This window comes from Tiliqua scincoides, chromosome 2, assembly GCF_035046505.1.
Source record: "Tiliqua scincoides isolate rTilSci1 chromosome 2, rTilSci1.hap2, whole genome shotgun sequence".
Taxonomy (NCBI): domain Eukaryota; kingdom Metazoa; phylum Chordata; class Lepidosauria; order Squamata; family Scincidae; genus Tiliqua; species Tiliqua scincoides.
Genome location: NC_089822.1, coordinates 250,049,451 through 250,066,024, shown reverse-complemented (window position 1 = coordinate 250,066,024; position 16,574 = coordinate 250,049,451). Strand labels below are relative to the sequence as shown.

At 43.3% G+C, this 16,574-nt stretch overlaps 1 protein-coding gene, 2 non-coding genes and 1 pseudogene across 5 annotated transcripts; 3 read left to right on the top strand and 1 right to left on the bottom strand.

The window, feature by feature from the left end:
• The first annotated feature begins 5,057 nt into the window (after positions 1-5,057).
• Positions 5,058-5,130, top strand: TRNAV-CAC (transfer RNA valine (anticodon CAC)). Its single transcript has one exon. It is a non-coding gene; the product is annotated as a tRNA-Val (tRNA).
• Positions 5,131-5,856: 726 nt separating this feature from the next.
• Positions 5,857-5,929, top strand: TRNAK-CUU (transfer RNA lysine (anticodon CUU)). The gene has a single exon. It is a non-coding gene; the product is annotated as a tRNA-Lys (tRNA).
• Positions 5,930-6,712: 783 nt separating this feature from the next.
• Positions 6,713-13,880, top strand: LOC136641888 (zinc finger protein ZFP2-like). Of its 3 annotated transcripts, XR_010793924.1 has the most exons (3): positions 6,713-6,840; positions 9,796-11,293; positions 12,112-13,880. XR_010793924.1 is itself a non-coding variant. In XM_066617986.1 (2 exons), exons 1-2 carry the CDS (start codon positions 6,819-6,821, stop codon positions 10,938-10,940), a joined length of 1,164 nt encoding a protein of 387 aa, XP_066474083.1. In that variant the 5' UTR covers positions 6,713-6,818; the 3' UTR covers positions 10,941-13,880. The 3 variants fall into 3 exon arrangements, 2 of the variants coding, with proteins under 2 accessions (XP_066474083.1, XP_066474082.1); XM_066617986.1 differs by having other exon boundaries at positions 9,799-13,880; XM_066617985.1 differs by having other exon boundaries at positions 9,796-13,880.
• A 770-nt stretch (positions 13,881-14,650) lies between these two features.
• Positions 14,651-14,765, bottom strand: LOC136643202 (5S ribosomal RNA; annotated as a pseudogene).
• Between the last annotated feature and the right edge of the window lie 1,809 nt (positions 14,766-16,574).

Sequence of the window (16,574 nt, the reverse complement as noted above, 5' to 3'; positions counted from 1 at the left end):
ATAAATTAATTAATAATGAATACATAAATAATGTTGCTTTCTGTTTTTACTTATAATTTAATTATAATTAATTATTTTAATAAATTATTAAAATCGAGATTGTTGTTAATAATAATACATTTATTTTAATAAATAAAATAAATTTAAATTGATTATTATTAATTGTTATATTTAATAATAAATTAATTATGTTTAATTATAATTGTAATTAATTATAATAATTAATTAATGCCCCACCTTTCCCTTGCCAAATCAAATGCCCAAGGTAGCTTATAAAAATGTTCATAAAATACAATAGAATAGTAAAAGAATAAGGGCACAATCCTAACCAGGTCTACACAGAATTAAGTCCTATTTTGTTCAATGGGGCTTACTCTCAGGAAAGTGTAGTTAGAATTGCAGCCAGTGACTCTCAGGCCACTGCTGAATTCCTTAGAAGCCAGTGTTATGGACTCCCTCTGTCTGGACACCTCTTCTTCTTTCCTCTTCTCAGGGCACACAGATCTCAGTCTGACCCTGGGATGTGGGTGTGGAGTGAAAGCACCTTTATCTTTCTGATAGTAGAACCTCTGTTAGGAGCAATCAAAAGACACAAAACTTTTCATTTTCAAGTGTGCCAGAACTCTTCATCAGGCTGGGTGTTAAGAAAAGCAAGAGGGGCTTCAGTGGTTGCAGAAAAGCAGAAGATTGTAGTTGTTGCCAGCACACTGATGGTTCCTTAGCCCAGATCTCCAGATGACTTCTGGTGGCTTCATGTTAAAACCCATTTCTGCCTAGCCCACAGGGGTACACATTTTATCCCTGTTGTCTAAATGCAAAGTTGAGCAGAAATGGCTTGATTAAACAGGAACCAGGGACAGATCGAACCTTGCTGCACTGTGGAAAGTGATTGATTTGTAGGCAGTAAGATTAGCTTTGTTGTGAAAGAGTGATTTTAGCTGGACACTATTTGGTCCAGGAAAATTGCTCTGAAACCTTATAAGGCAAAGATTAAAAAAAACATGTAATTGTGCATTTGCGACATTTGGTCCATGCCTTGGTGCCACCAATCTTATGCATGTCTACTCAGAATTAGGTACCATTGTTGCAAGGTTCAAAAAAGCAAGACTCAGTAGTCAAAGGTGATCGTTTGCAAGCTTTTATTTCATTGCTTAGCAACAGGCATCTCATGGGACTACTGTCCAAAGCAGGGGTGCTCAATAGGTGGATCGCGATCTACCGGTAGATCGCGAAGCAAAATGAGTAGATCGCGGAGTGCCGAACCCCCCCTTCAGGTGCCTCTGGGAGGAAACGCCAGGAGTAAGGCCCATTGTACTCAATGGGGCTTACTCCCAGGTAAGTGTGGCTAGGATTGCAGCCTCACAGCCTAATCCTAGGCATGTCTACTCAGGAGTAAGTCCTATTATACTCAGTGGGGCTCAAGGTACACCAACATACATTGTACACATAAATGTTATATGTTATGATGGCATGAACATTGTAAAAAAAACTCTGGAAGATCTCCGGGCCTTGCTGGGTTTCAAAGTAGCTCTCGAGCCAAAAAAGTGTGAGCACCCCTGGTCCAAAGCATTGAGAGCCAGTATCAATGTTAACTTTATAACATTCTGGGTTTGCTGAAGTTTTGAACTTCCCATTGGCTGAAGTTTGACATCCCATTGGCTGAAGTAGATGGGGCTAATTCTTAATAGGCTGTAGATAGCCTTAGAGACACTTGATAGGTGAGCTTCAAGTTACAGGTTTCCAAATAAGGTAAAATTAAACAATTAAACATATTGAATTATGTTCTGTTTCTGTTCTGTTATTTACTTATAATTTAATTATAATTAATTATTAAACAAAGTTTTCAAGAACCAGCAGGGGATGCTATAACATTATTTTATCCAGGACTGTCCCTCTTGGCAGAACTTCAAACCCATTTCTTGGCATACATTCCCTTCAGACTCTTGGGATGGCCTTGCTTGAGCCACCTGTCTTATCTCTCCTGCATTCCTTCTCCTGGCTTTAGCAAAACACTGTGGGGCTCTCTGCCAACATCTGCAAGGCAAAGTCCTTTAAACTTCCTTTAACAGTTGCACTCTATGTCTTAATTCTATATAACTATTGTGACCAGTTACTTTGAGTACACTTAAGGGTATAGTGGTGTATATCCTGTATATCCTTGCTAAGAAGTGACCTCTTCCTTCTTCTGCCTAGCTGCTAAAGTGTAATCTCTTTGAGCTAAGGCTTCAGCCAGCTTCTTGTGATTCTCTTAAACTTTTCAAGTAACTTTTGGTCCCCTATGTTTTGCCTCTAATTCTATTGCAATTCAAACAAAGAGACTAAAAGCAGACGTTTTCTGATTCTCAAGAAGGCTGTTGTTTATTCAATTAAAATGTGTACTGTCTTCTAAATTTGTCTCTTGCAGGGTTAGTTAGCTAGATGCTATATTAGTTTGCCAAGAAACATTGCCAACTGATAAGCCAGCAGCTAAAACTTACTTCTAATGACTACAATTGTTACATATGTGTGTTTTCCCAGCATTGTGATGTCCTTGGTGAGTCGTGTACTTCTGCCAATGGTGAAGCCTATCTATCTTTGCCTTAGATACGACTCCCTTTTCCAAATTCCAAAATGTATCACCGCAAGACTTTGAGGCCCCAAGGTCTCAGCTTCCGTGAAACTAGCAAAACAGCTTTCTAAAATGAGTTTTTCAAGCAGCTTTTCTGTGAGACTAACTGTGATTTTTCTAAATAAAAACAGCCTTTCTATTCTGTATGCCTTTATACTTTAGCAGTATGGCTTTTAAGCTTTTGCCCCAATGGCATATTACCCTGGTTATCCTGTCACCTTCCATCACCATTATAGCCAATGGGGCTTACTCCTAGGCAAGTGCATATAGGATTGCAGTCTTAGAGCCCAATCCTAAGCATGTCTACTCAGAAGTAAGTCCCATTGCAGTCAATGGGGCTTACTCCCAGGAAAGTGGATAGGATTGGGCTGTTAGTTACTGCAACTTACTCTCCATGGAGCTGCCCTTGAAGACTGTCCAGAAACTGCAGGTATGGCTGTACATGTTGTAATCATCATTCGACTGTTCAGTTATGTCACTGCCCTTACTGCCATTCAAGGTGCTGCTCTTGACTTTTGAAGCATGTTACAACCTGGGTCCAGGGTTTCCCAGGGTATCTTTTCCCCATGTATTCTGGTTCACCCTTTGAGATCATCTGAGGAGGCCCTCCGACATGTACCATGGTTTACTGAAGCCAGATGGGTGGCAACAAGTAGGGCCTTCTCTGCAGCAGCACCATAACTATGGAACTTCTTATGTTCTTATGTTCTTAACTCTCTCCCTCTTGAACTGAGACCTGCAGCTTCCACTATGGTGTTACTGCAGGGTTTGAACACTTCCTTTATCTTTTGGCCATTTTCTTGTACCCTGTAGTACTATTCGGGATGGGGGAGAAGGGTTAGATTGCTGTCTTAAATATTGTTATCCTATTTGCCTTTGCTTACATTGTTGGTAGTGTTTTATTACTGTTTATATGTACTGTATAATACAAAGTGGTTTACAATAAAAACCTTGATAAATACAATCTGTAATTATTAAGATTTTTATTGTAAGCCACTTTGGGAGCCCCAAGGGACTGGAACAAATGTTCCCATACCTTAAGGAGGCCTCTGTGACTGCCTCCCCACCACATGATGTTGTACATGCCCCATTGGCACATCTGCACCAACACTGGAAAATTGGGTAGGATTGGACCCTTAGAAGGTATCAGAAAAAGGAATGTTTGCACAGACACCTGTGATTCTAGCATCTCTCCCCTTTTTATTAAGTCCTGCTGCCTAATGATATGATTCTTGACCTGCAGTGCTTTTTTCCTTACTTTTTTAATATAAAAAGTTCACCCTAACCTAGTGCTTTCCCAAACTGTGGGTCAGGACTCACTGGTGGGTCACAACCTCATTTGTGGTGATCGCCATAGGGTGATGGAAACATCAAATAACAAATTGCTTCAAGCCCTGAGGCTATTCAAAAATCAGATACTGTAGCTGCTAGCTGCCCTGCAATGAGCTGAGCTCCTGCAGTTTGCAAGATAGCTGCTAACTCCTACGAAGAGCTCAGCTCCTGCAGTTTGCAAGCATGTGTAAGTACAGTACTTATAGGGGGATAAATGTTTGAGGGTCTTTTTATGGTTATTATTACTTATAAATAAATATTATTTCTTTTTAGATTTCCTTTTTTAAAGGCTGAGTGGGTCCTGATAGAGTGTTATTTTAAAAAGTGGGTCCTGGTGCTAAAAAGTTTGGCCTAATCAGTTTCTGTGGAATCTAGATAGGCACCCCCCCCACACACACACACACAGACACACACACACATGAGAGTGAGTGTGTGGGGGGGGTGGATCTAGATTCTACAGGAATTATATATGGATTACATTTAATGCGTCTAGTGAGGTGGAATGTTTGACCAGAGAAAGCTAATATTTATGACATGTGTCAGTCTTTAAGGTGCCACAACGCTCTTTCTTGTTCTTTTACCACTTGGGTAAGATTCTTTAGGGGTAATATATTTTGCACTGAGTTTTCTGCTAGAGGAAGAGCATCAGTACTGCTTTATGAGATACTGGAGTACAAACCTGATCCCTAGAAGTCAGCATAGTTACAACACACTTAACGAATGTCAGCAGTAAGGGTGCTATTGGTGCTATTCCTTCATATGCCATCCCTTGTAGGGAAGCATTTGATCAGGCAGGCAATGGTAGAGAGGGAAAATAAAACCTGGCATTCATTAGATGCTTTAGATTAGATACATAATATAGCCCAATCCTATGCATGTCTACTGAGAAGTAAATCCCATTGTATCCAATGGGGCTTACTCCTAGGAAACTGTGCATAGGATTGCAGCCTTAATCCACTCTACTGGTTACTGGGTTTCAGACGCTGGTGACTCTTGCTGCTACAGATGGAATCTTTGAATTAGCTGGTGGTGCAAAAATGTGAATGACAACTTTTCAATGGCTGGTCTCTTTTCTTTGAGTGTTGTAGCGCGTGCTGGAAGAGGGGTTTTCAAGCGAGTTTCTGTAGTGTAGTGGTTATCACGTTCGCCTCACACGCGAAAGGTCCCCGGTTCGAAACCGGGCAGAAACAAGCAGGCAAGCTTTTTTCCTCCCCAACTTTTAGAAAAGGGACTTAGAAAGGGGGATTTGATCCTGCCTCTTCATGCATTTCTGAAGCTGCCGTATTATAAATATTGGTCTAAACTCGAAGAAAGGTGACAGCAAGGCTGCAATCCTAACTGCTCTCAGCTGGGAGTAAGCCCCATTGACTAGAATGGGACTTGCTTCAGAGTAGACATGCATAGGCTTGGGCTCTAAGGTTGCAATCCTCTCCACACTTCTCTGGGTGTAAGTCCCACTGACTAGAATGAGACTTACTTCAAAGTAGACATGCACAGGCAAGGACTCTAAAGCTACAATCCACACTTCCCTGGGAGTAAGCCCCATTGATTATAATGGGAATTACTTCTGAGTAGGCATGGATAGGCATGGGCTCCAAAGGACGCCTTGCCATCATTGATCTGCCTTTTCTCAACTGTGCTGCAGGCACCCTGCTTTCCACTCCACTTCCCCAGGAGGTTTGCTTAGAAGGGAGTGGGAAGGCAGCTGCTTCTCCCCCAGGGAGCGCCTGCTTTGCAGAGGGGAGGCAAGAGACGAACGAGGAGACCTACAAGGGCTACGCTGTAACAGCAGACTCGCTCTGCAAGGAGGCAGAGCATCGCGGTAGCCATCCAATCAATTCAGGTAAAGGGTTAAAAAGCCCACCAACGAGGTGATTAAACATTGACTAGAGTGGTAGGAAAACTGCTGCACAAGAGCCCGGCTAGCTCAGTCGGTAGAGCATGAGACTCTTAATCTCAGGGTCGTGGGTTCGAGCCCCACGTTGGGCGCATGTTGATTTTGCAGCTGCTTCCTTTTAAAGCAAGAAGCCCTTCTCCAAAGCCTTCCTCTTGACTCACTTACCCCCTCTTGTTTTGCTTCTGTGGTTTAAAACGCTGCTGCTGTTGGAGTTTCATTGCTTTAAACCGGGCCACCACTGGAATTGGTTTATTAGTAGCAAGAAGTAGCCCTGGGCAGTGTGAAATAATAGCAACGTCACTGAGCATGTGCAGAGTGCATCTTGAATGCTACCAACATTCACATTAAGGGACTAGGGGAAGGTTTATCAGGAGTGTCACCGAGCATGTGCAGAGTGCTTGTTGAACACCATCACCTTCCACATTCAGGGACTAGAAGGTTTAGCATCTACAGAGTGCATCTTGAATACCACTAGCACTCACATTCGGGGAGTAAGGGAAGTTCTATCAGGAGTGTTATTGAGCATGTACAGAGTGCATCTTGGATGCCATGAGCAGGTACTGGGGCAGTTTTATTAGGAGTGTCATTGAGCATGTACAGAGTGCATCTTGAATATCAGCAGCACTCACATTCAGGGACTGTGAGGGGAAGGTTTTTCAAGTGTGACTTTCAAAGGTGCTCTTAGACCCGGCATCTCTTTAAAAAAAGCAAAAAACTCAAAGCTCTTTTCAGAGAGCATAGGTCAACCCCAAGCAGTCCCTTAGCAGGCCACTCTAACCAGAACTACACTTCCCAGCGTGCCTTGGCTCAGAGTGCTACACTTCCCCCTTTGCCACCAAAGACTATAATTCCCATCATTCCCAGCGACGGCAACACAAAAGGCCACAGGAATTCGGTCGGAGTCTGGACTCTGGAGATGGGTGTTTGTCCTGCTGGGTTGTGTTCTGGGTCCTCCTCCTTGGGATAAGACCAGGACAGGCGATGGATGCAGGAGTGGACCCTGGTAAGGTCCTGGATGGAGCTGGGGAGGGGGCAAGTCCTGGATGCCTCCCAGGAAATGGGGTGGTAGAGGATGGTGTTGGCTCTCTGTGGGCTGAACTGAGGAGCCTGGAGAGCAGCCAAGGGAGGAGAGGATGGAATGGCTGGCTGCCCATCACAAGGGCAAGAGCCACACTCTTCCCCCCTCTCTACAGTGTTTCTCAAACTGTGGGTCAGGACCCAGTAGGTGGGTTGCGAGCCTATTTCAGGTGGGTCCCCATTCATTTCAATATTTTATTTTTAATCTATTAGACTTGAAGCTAAAATGATATGGGGAAATGTTACAGGTCTGTACTTTTAACAGGCTACTCTGTATACGCTTTTAACAATGATAGTCAATGGGATTTACTCCTAGGTATGTGTGCATAGGATTGCAATTTAGGATTGTCAAAAGTTTTTCTGCTTGGTGATGTCACTTCCGGTCATGACATCACTTCTGGTGGGTCCTGACAGATTCTTATTCTAAAAAATGGGTCCTAGTTCTAAAAGTTTGAGAACCACTGCTCTAACACATTCTCAAGTCCGGTTAGAGGTTTGGTTTGACATGTACGTGCAAAGGGATTTTTCTTTCTTTGCTACATATCTTTACCTTTTTCATTAAGACTCTAGAGCAGCGTTTCCCAAAGTGTGGGTCTGTCGTAAACATAGGGAGGTTTGGGGTGCTCAGGGTTCTTAGTTTTCGAACCCTAAAGCCCTCAAGGCCCCTCTGCTCAGTAGTACTGCCACCACCCTGTATGTGCCAGTGCCTCAGTCCAGGGGCACTGAGACCCTCTAGGCTTAACTCTATTCCTGGCAGGCACTGAGCTCTTTCTCCAATTAAAGCTTCAGTCCTCAAGTTACTAGACCTCAGTGAGCACTTGGTAGCTTGCTAAATGGCTAGGCAGGATTCTGAACCTTTGTCCCCAACAGACAATGAAACAACTTAGTTTAGTTTATTAAGTACATAAGGTTACACACTCTACAATAAGGCAGCAAATGCTAGAGGCTAAACATCTAGGAAACATAACAGCAATAAAATAATAAAGCTAGCTGGCTATCTCTCTTAATACCTATCTCTCACCTATATCTCACCTCATCTACAGTTACTCTGGTAGATCTCTTAGCTCCAGGGCTACCTATGAGGCCAGGTGCCCATGATGGACAATGGAGCTCACATGTATGCAGGATGTTGTACCCAAAACTCTGTCCAAGAAGGAATGGGACACCACCCTGGGCACTCATTATTATACTTCTTATGTTAATAGTACTGAGGTGACTTCATACTATTTAGACTGTCCAATCAGAACACTTGAGGACAGAACCTTCTTGAAGTTGACCTGGTTGCTAACCCCTCCTAGTTCTTACCCCTCCCAACTGGAGATCCACAGCTGCACTCCATCACGCTTGATAAGGCACCTCTTGGTCTGCTAAGGTGCTAAACATTCCAATGGCTTGTAATTCTTGTTATCTGTCCTTTCTGACCAGCAAAGGAGAGACAACAATCCTTTTGTTTATTTACTCACATTCTTGCAGCTAGGAACTGCTAGCAACTTCTCAGTTACACTGCCTTAGTTTGGTTCAGGCTTCTACTGCCAACCTAGGCCTAACATGCACTTATTCATGACAGGGTCGCAAGCCAATTTTTGGTGGGTCACAAAAAGGTTTTGAAACATTTTTAAAAACCACCTTTGCAAACACCCTTGTCTGGCTTGCAGAGGAGAAAATGGGTAGCTGAAATGCTAACCTGTTGTGTGAGGTAATCTTCATACCCCCAAATTAAAATGTCATATTTTCTCTAGTAATTATCCTATCATAGATCGTGTGTGAACCCAGTTTCAGCCTTTTGTCCAGCCTGGAAGTCCTTAACTAAAATCTTGATCTCCAGTTCAGCCTTCTGGGTACCCTGGAATTACTCTAAAGCAGCCATTTTCAACTACTGTGCTGTGGCACACTGATGTGCTGCGAATGGTTCCCAGATGTGCCATGGGAATTTGGGAGAGGGTCATTTATCAATAGGACCATTGGGAGATGTGAGCCCCCTATTGACAGCACAGTGTGCCTTGTCAAGTGCCAAAAAACCCATGGTGTGCCTTGACAACTTGAGTGCCTTGCCAGTGTGCCATGAAATGAAAAAGGTTGAAAATCACTGCTCTAAAGGTTTGGGAGAATAGGAGGGGAAAAAAACAAAAGGATAGGGGAACACCTCTCTCTACATTTCTAGGGAGAGTCTAGCACACACAGACTACACACACAAACTATATATAAGATCTTGGGGGCACAGGATCCCAATTATTATTTTATTATTTCTGTTTAGATCTCTTTTTTGTGGTCGCAATAGATTGTCTATTAAAAAGTGGGTCCCAGTGCTTAAAAGGTTTGGGAAGTACTGCTCTAAAAGCACTTCCTGAGGTCAATTTGCAATTTTTTTTTAAGCTTAAGTGTTCCCTTTACAATCTCAAAATGAAGATCACATGCTCCAGTTGATTTGGATTTATTCCTGTTTACTAAGGTTTCCTGGCTGTGTCTTTGCAGCTTGTCACATTGGGTAGAATCCTCATTTCTCCCAAAAGTTGTGTTTTGTTACAGTGACAAATAATTCACTCTTTTTATCCTGCTGTTTTTAAATGACTCTGATTGTGGCAGTGGAAGAGGAAGCTAACCTGTGTTAGTATACTGAAATTCAAGATTTCAAGAATTCACAAGAGTTTTGCTTATTTTTAAGTTAATGTGGGTCAGATTTGAAGGTGTTGCCTTCAGATTTGAAGTGGTCAAAGAGTTTGTTATTGTAGTGTTCTGGACAAATCTCTGTTCCTTCTCCTCTGGAGGTATTCTTTCTTGCTCTCTACTTGAGCTGCCCTACCTTGCTTCACCCCCAAGATCTCAGTTGGTCTTTTTGACCTCGTTTTGGATAATTTACTGATGGCAAAATCTTTACTCTTAGCAGATTGGATCAAAAGAGAGAATGAAGATCGGCTCAAGAGAGAAAAGGAAGAGGCATCTCCCCAACGAACGGATCCCATGCAAGTGAATCCTGACCAGTCACATGGGACATTTTGGGAGGAGAGTGAGGATTTCCTGGACCCTGAGCTGCCAAAGCCTCCCCAAAGGGATTTGGAGACACATCAGGATCAATTCCCAAGGGACCTCTGTTTTGACTTTGAGAACAGCCCTCAGAAAATCCACCCAAACGACAGGCCGTTCAAATGCGATGTCTGCGAGAAAAGTTTCCGCCACAGTTCTAGCCTCCTGACCCACCGAAGGCTCCATACAGGGGAGAAGCCTTACAAGTGTACTGATTGCGGGAAAAGCTTTAACACCAGTTCGGCCCTCATTGTCCATCGCCGGACCCACACTGGGGAGAAGTCCTATGTGTGCTCGGACTGCGGGAGATGCTTCAGTGAAGGCTCGGTGCTCATCAAGCACTGGCGCATCCACACAGGGGAGAAGCCTTACAAATGTGCTATATGTGGGAGGGGCTTTCGGCAGAGCTCTCAGCTCCGGGCCCACGAGAGGACTCATACAGGGGAGAAACCCTACGAGTGCCAGGACTGTGGGAAATGCTTCAGCACCAGCTCAAACCTCTCAGCCCATCAGAGGACCCATACAGGAGAAAAGCCCTACATCTGCACTGAGTGCGATAGAAGATTTGGCCACAAGTCACACCTCATATCTCACCAAAAGACTCACACAGAGAAGTTGCATGCCTGCCCTGACTGCCCGGCCAGCTTCCGGATGATCCACCAGCTCCTGGTCCATCGCAAGTCCCACCAGGAGGACAGGCGCTATAAATGCCTGCTGTGCGGGAAGACGTTCAGTTACAGCTCTGCTCTCCTTGCCCACCAGAGGATGCATACAGGGGACAGACCTTTCAAGTGCCTTGAGTGCGGGAGGAGCTTCATTCGGAATTCAGACTTGAACAAACATCAGAGAATCCACACAGGCGAGAAGCCCTACGAATGCCCTGAATGTGGGAAGAGGTTTAACCAGAGCTCGCATCTTGTTAGCCATCGGAGAGTTCACTTTAAAAGTGCTGCAAAAAATCCCAATGGAGATATGACCACCCCAACCGAACAAGAGTCTTCCTAAAGATCCTCCCCACAGATCCCCTGAGCTGCTCTTATAAGCTACTGAGTGTAAAACACATAAATAGGACAGTGTTTTCTCTATGCTAAAACACACAAACATACAGTCAAAATTCTGCGCAAAGCCTATTCAGATCCTTTGTTGAGGAAAGTTGAATTCTGTGGCCTGAAAACCTGGTGCAAATTAAGTCACTTAACGTGGATTTGTTTTGCATAATTTGTTTTGCTTCTGCAGGGCACAGCAAATCTCCCCCACCCCAGTGTCCTCTGGAAATTCTACTTGGCCTTTCTCTAGCTTCTGAGACCTTGCTAGATATTGCCCATGCATTTTCAAGCCTCTCTTTTGCAACCATAAGGGTAAGAAACCTGCTTTAAACAAAACATGAAAGGTGAGATTTAAGGCAACAGAGGCACGAGACTCTTTCTAGGTACCATTTTAATTTGCACTTGTAGACTGATAACACTTGTTTTAAAAAAAAAATGTGGCTGGTAAATTTCAGTTATCACACTGAAGTTGAGAGTTTCCCCTCAGAGGAAAAAAAAAATAGACATATTGGCTTAATGATCTCACAGAAATTGCTGAGAAACACAGTGCCAGTTTAAACATTAATTTCCATGGCTCTTGTCAGCATGTCCTTCCAGCCATTTGCTTTCAAACTGAATAGAATTCCAACCAGCTTTTAATAACCATATTCTGTTAAGGCATCTTCCTGTATCTTCATAAAATGTTAGAGGTGAACCATAGTCTTAACAAAGAAGAGGAGTTTTATTTTTTTAAAAGAAATAAATGGATAAATAAGTTTTATTACTCAATCATGAAATGAGAAATTAGGTAGATTATGATGGAAATTTAATTGTTTGTGTGCCTCTCTCTTAATTTATGTAGAACATACTCATGTGTCTGTATGTATCTGAGTGTGTGTACAGTGTGTGTGTATATATAAAATTTCTTTTTATAATTTTTAATGATGTCTCACCACAGCAACATGATCCTTTTAATGCTTCAGAAGTAAATTCCACTGTTCAGTGATCAGATCTTATTCTTTTGATTGGATCCTGTGTTCTTCTGTGCTCTGCTGAGTACTATGAGATGCCTACAGCTACCTCTTGGGTGGCTTGACCTTTTGGCCTCACCTAGCAAAGGAAACCTAATTTCTTTTTCTCTCTATATCCAGGGCATATGTATCTACTGACTTAGGTGACTGCTTCACACATCTGACAACGTGGGCTCTGGAACACAAAAGCTTATGCCTCAATAAATATGTTAGTCTTCAAGATGCCATAAGACTTTTTGGTTGTTTATCATTCCCAGGTAAAGGTGCATAAGATTGCAGCCTCATTTAAATGCATTTGCCTTCATGCTAGAGGAACAGCCAAGACTTTGACACTGGAGGGCTGCAATTCTCAGCACCCTTACTAGGGAGAAAGCCCCACTGATCTCAGCAGAACTTGCTTCTGAGTAATCATTATTAGAATCATTTATCCATTCGTTTGCAGTCTCCACATATCCTCACAGTTGCGCTGGGTGAGCTGTATTTTTATACCTGGGGGGAATGTGATGGGTCATCAGTTGCTACTGAGACTGTGTGAGGTTGGTATCTATTGCTAGCGCCTGTTATATCATGAATTAGGACTGTACCCAGGTGTTGTTACATGACATCAGAATGACTGCAGGACTGTAAACAGGCTGTGAAGCTCTCTTCCCCCAAAATTACCATATTCTCAAGTGGTGCAAAGCCCTCAGCTATAGTTTCATCATGCAATCTCTCCCACCCCACAGCTGATGTTTATATACAATATTCCTGCAAGCTCTGATGTATCAATAATATGATAGTGGGGGGCGGCAAGAGTGAGAAGCTGCCTCAGTGGTGTGTTGCTGTTCACAAATTAAGAGGATGGGGTTGGATGGATGCACCGAAAAGAGCACAAAACCAGTTTTGAGGGTTTTTTGGTTTTGTGATGGGCTTTGAATTGCTTATCTAATTGAAAGGGCAGAATCAGACCACTCTGTTCTTCTTTGCCAGGGAGAGGACTTCGTATTAGTAGCAGGGCCACAGGCTGCTCTTTGAACCTGAGCAAATGCACAGATCTGAATAATTAGTTTTCTTGAAATTTGTTTCACTAAAGCATTCTGGTTTACAACAGAGATGCCTTGCTGATCATGGTACAGCAAGTCCTCACTTAAAGTTGTTAGATAGGTTCTTGGAAAATGCAACTTGAAGTGAAATGACTTGTAATGAAACCAATTTGACCACAGGCTAATTGATATATGTAAAAAAAAGTTAAGTTCCCACAGCATATTTCTGGTCACAAAAACATCACCAAACTTCTAAATATAGATTCAATACACTTCTAATATTAAACATTGAAATAAATAAGAGCTTTCCAGGCCAGAGAATGCCCAAGTAGACAGGAGGAGAACATGCAAATTCTATGCAGGCAGTGACCCTGGCTGGGAATCAGTGTTTTAAAATGAAATGACTTCTAACAAAATGACTTAAAGTGAGGACTTGCTGAACTTCATAAGCATCTGAGGACAAGTTATGCAAGATCTATATGAGGGTGGTATGCTGACAAACACTATACAGTAGTAGGATTGCAAGCTGGCAAGGGCTGTTCTAAGTTTAGAAACGTGGTTTTTAATCTCTTATGGCACTATTCAATAAGCCAAACCTTTTTTTTTCTTGTATCATTCACTCATTTTACTTTTTAAAGCAATTTAAAATATGTACTTGTGCCTATCCTTTTCAAAGATGTTGACAAACTTAGTAAAATGAAGGGATCATGATCATTTGCTAAACACAAAGATAGGTTCTTTCCGCAGCAGTAAACATTTGCTGGGGGGTCGGTGTTTGGCACAGGAACCCTTAAAGCCAAATAAAAATGGGTGCAGACATCAATTATGTGTTATACTCAGCAACTCTTCAGTTTTCAGAACATCAGCTACGTGGTAAAAGTTCAGAGTTTAAAGCTCTTCAGCTCCAGAAACTTACTGATTTCTAGTATGACACATTCTCCATGACAAATAAAACATTATGAGATTATCACAAGGTTAGGCGCTCTAAATTATTGTCCTACAATAATTTACGATCTACAAGCATAATTTAATTTTATGTACCTAATAATCCTGTTGGGCCAGGCTTGTTTTCTGCATTGTTTCTGAGCTTGAAAGAAGCAATTAAGCTTGGTACTGCTAGCTGTATGTAAACTGCAAAAGGAATGGACCAGCTCCCAACAATCTTCCCCCTTTCATCATTCATACATTCCTAATCGGAATGGGTCATAACAATGAGGTTGCTAACGGGGCAGGGAGGGAAGGAGTCTGGAGAGGGCCCTCTTGAAGAACACAATTAGCATTCCTTTGGAGCAGCAGCACTCAAAGTTGCGACTGCTGTGCACCCAGAATGTGGTCTTCCCCTGAGCGCTGTGCAAAGTACTCCTCCTCGTTCAGAGGACAGGGATGCTAGTCTGGGCAATCATGTCTGCTGCCCAGCATCCCAGATGGCCACATGACAGGTTGTCCAGGCTAATGCCACTGCCCAGAGGGTCCCTGTCCTCCAAACAAGGAGTCCACTCACCAGGTGGACTGATGTTCCCAAACCCGGATCCAGCTCCCGGGCCAGGGTTTGAGCGGCCCTACTTTGGAGCAATGAGGGATACAATTGGGCAATACACAATGGTTGGCAACCTTCTGTCTCAAAAGACTATGGTATAAGCCTACAGCACCTGGTATTCCCAAGCGGTCTCCCATCCAAGTACTAACCAGACCTGACCCTGCTTAGCTTCTGAGATCAGACAAGATCAGGCACGTGCAGGGCAATACACAGGCTCCATGAGTATGTGGCTCCCAAGCCCCCTGTTTCCCACATGGAGCTACATAGGTACCATTTGATGCTGATGCCTAAACGAATACAGGCTGGATGCAATTTTAGTGCGGGGCTCTCTGAAAACACGGGCAGCCATACTGCTGGCATGCCAATCAAATGCAACGATTCAATTGAACAAGCAAGTGGATCCTGCAGTGTGCAGTTCTAGCAGAGCCTACGGAAGTCGGTTTGGCACCTGAGACATCTGTTTCAAAAGAACCCATAGCAAAAATGTAGCTCGCATTTTATGCCCTCTGTTGGTGCCTCAAGGCCCAATCCTATTCAGTGTTCCAGCCCCGATGCAGCCCTGCGGTAAGGGAACAAACATCTCCTTACCTTGAGCAGGCTGATTGACCCTCCCCCCCCCCAGGATGCAGTGCAGGTCCCATTGGCATGGCTGCATCAGCACTGGAAGGTTGGATAGGATTGGGCCCTCAGGTAGCTATAGCCTGAGGTGATTGCCTCAACTTAGCAAATAGCAAGGAAGTCAGCCATTGTTAGCAAAAAACCATGGAGTGCAGACATAGATGCTGATCTCTGCAGAGTAGTGTGATGGAGAAAAGGATGTTATTATCTAGCAGAGCATGCTTGTATAGCATGGGTCCCTCTATGGTCAAGGTGCAACATAGATGCAATCTCAATATTTAGTCCAGGGGTTTTTGGGAATAAAATTCTCAAGGTAAGTCTTGGCAGGGCAGGCGAGAAGGCAGCAATGCAATGTCCAGGATTGTGCTGCTAATGGGGGGCCAAGGGGGGCTTTATACTTACAGGGGAATGCTGTGGGCTCCAGGAGGGAGCCTCACGGTGCCCTTTGCACGGCTCCCCAAGATGTAGAATACTAAAAAGAAGTGATCCATCCCACCCCCTCCCACCTTGCTTACAGATGGGATAGGAACATCAGGGGAGTGTTAAAGAGATCTCCAGCACACACACACACAGCCTGTGCAGCAGGCTTTTTTTTGCAGAGCCGTAGCTGACTTTAAAGGGGAAAGACTCGTGACTCGAGTCTTTTTGAGTCGCCAAAATGCTCTGGGTGGCTCAGAAAGTCCACCCATTAGAACTTGTTTTCGAGTTGAGTCGCAGGGGGAGACCTGAGACTTGAGTCAAGCTGCACTGGACTCACCTATCTCTGGCCCCCCTATATTTGGACATGCTTGAGGGTTTTAGCAGCTGCTGCAGAAGAAAGAGTTGGAATGGTGACAATAAAGGAGCATCAGAATTTGATCAATTTTCTTTTACCTTTTGAATTTCTTCAGAATTTCTGATAAATATTGTTCTCAGCCAAGATTCTGAGTTTCTCATTTCTCAGCACCACATTAAACTGCCTCTTCTTGCACCGAGCAAGGAGAACACCCAAACCGAAATGATTCTTGTATGCAATTTGGGACTAGGTCATTTTAACCAGGTAGCCAACACAGCATAAGAAATAGATTCTGCAGTCTTCCACTGCTGGGGTAAGTCTTTAATGTGATGTGCTGTGGCACATCAAAATGTGTTTTCATACCCAAAACTAGTACAGCATGTTGGATTTGAATTGGGGAGACCTGGGTTCAAATCCCTGTTTGGGCTACAAAGTTCACTGGGTATCCTTAATGAACCTAACCTACTTCACAGAGTTGTGTGGTAACCCTATTCACATACATAATCTTGAGTCTGTTGGAAGAAGGGTGGAATATAGATAGGAGAAATGAAATAATTCTTTTGCTTGGCCTTCTTGTCTCTTCTATCAAAGTTTTTTTTCCTCTGATTTGAAATCTTCATCTCCTCTAAAT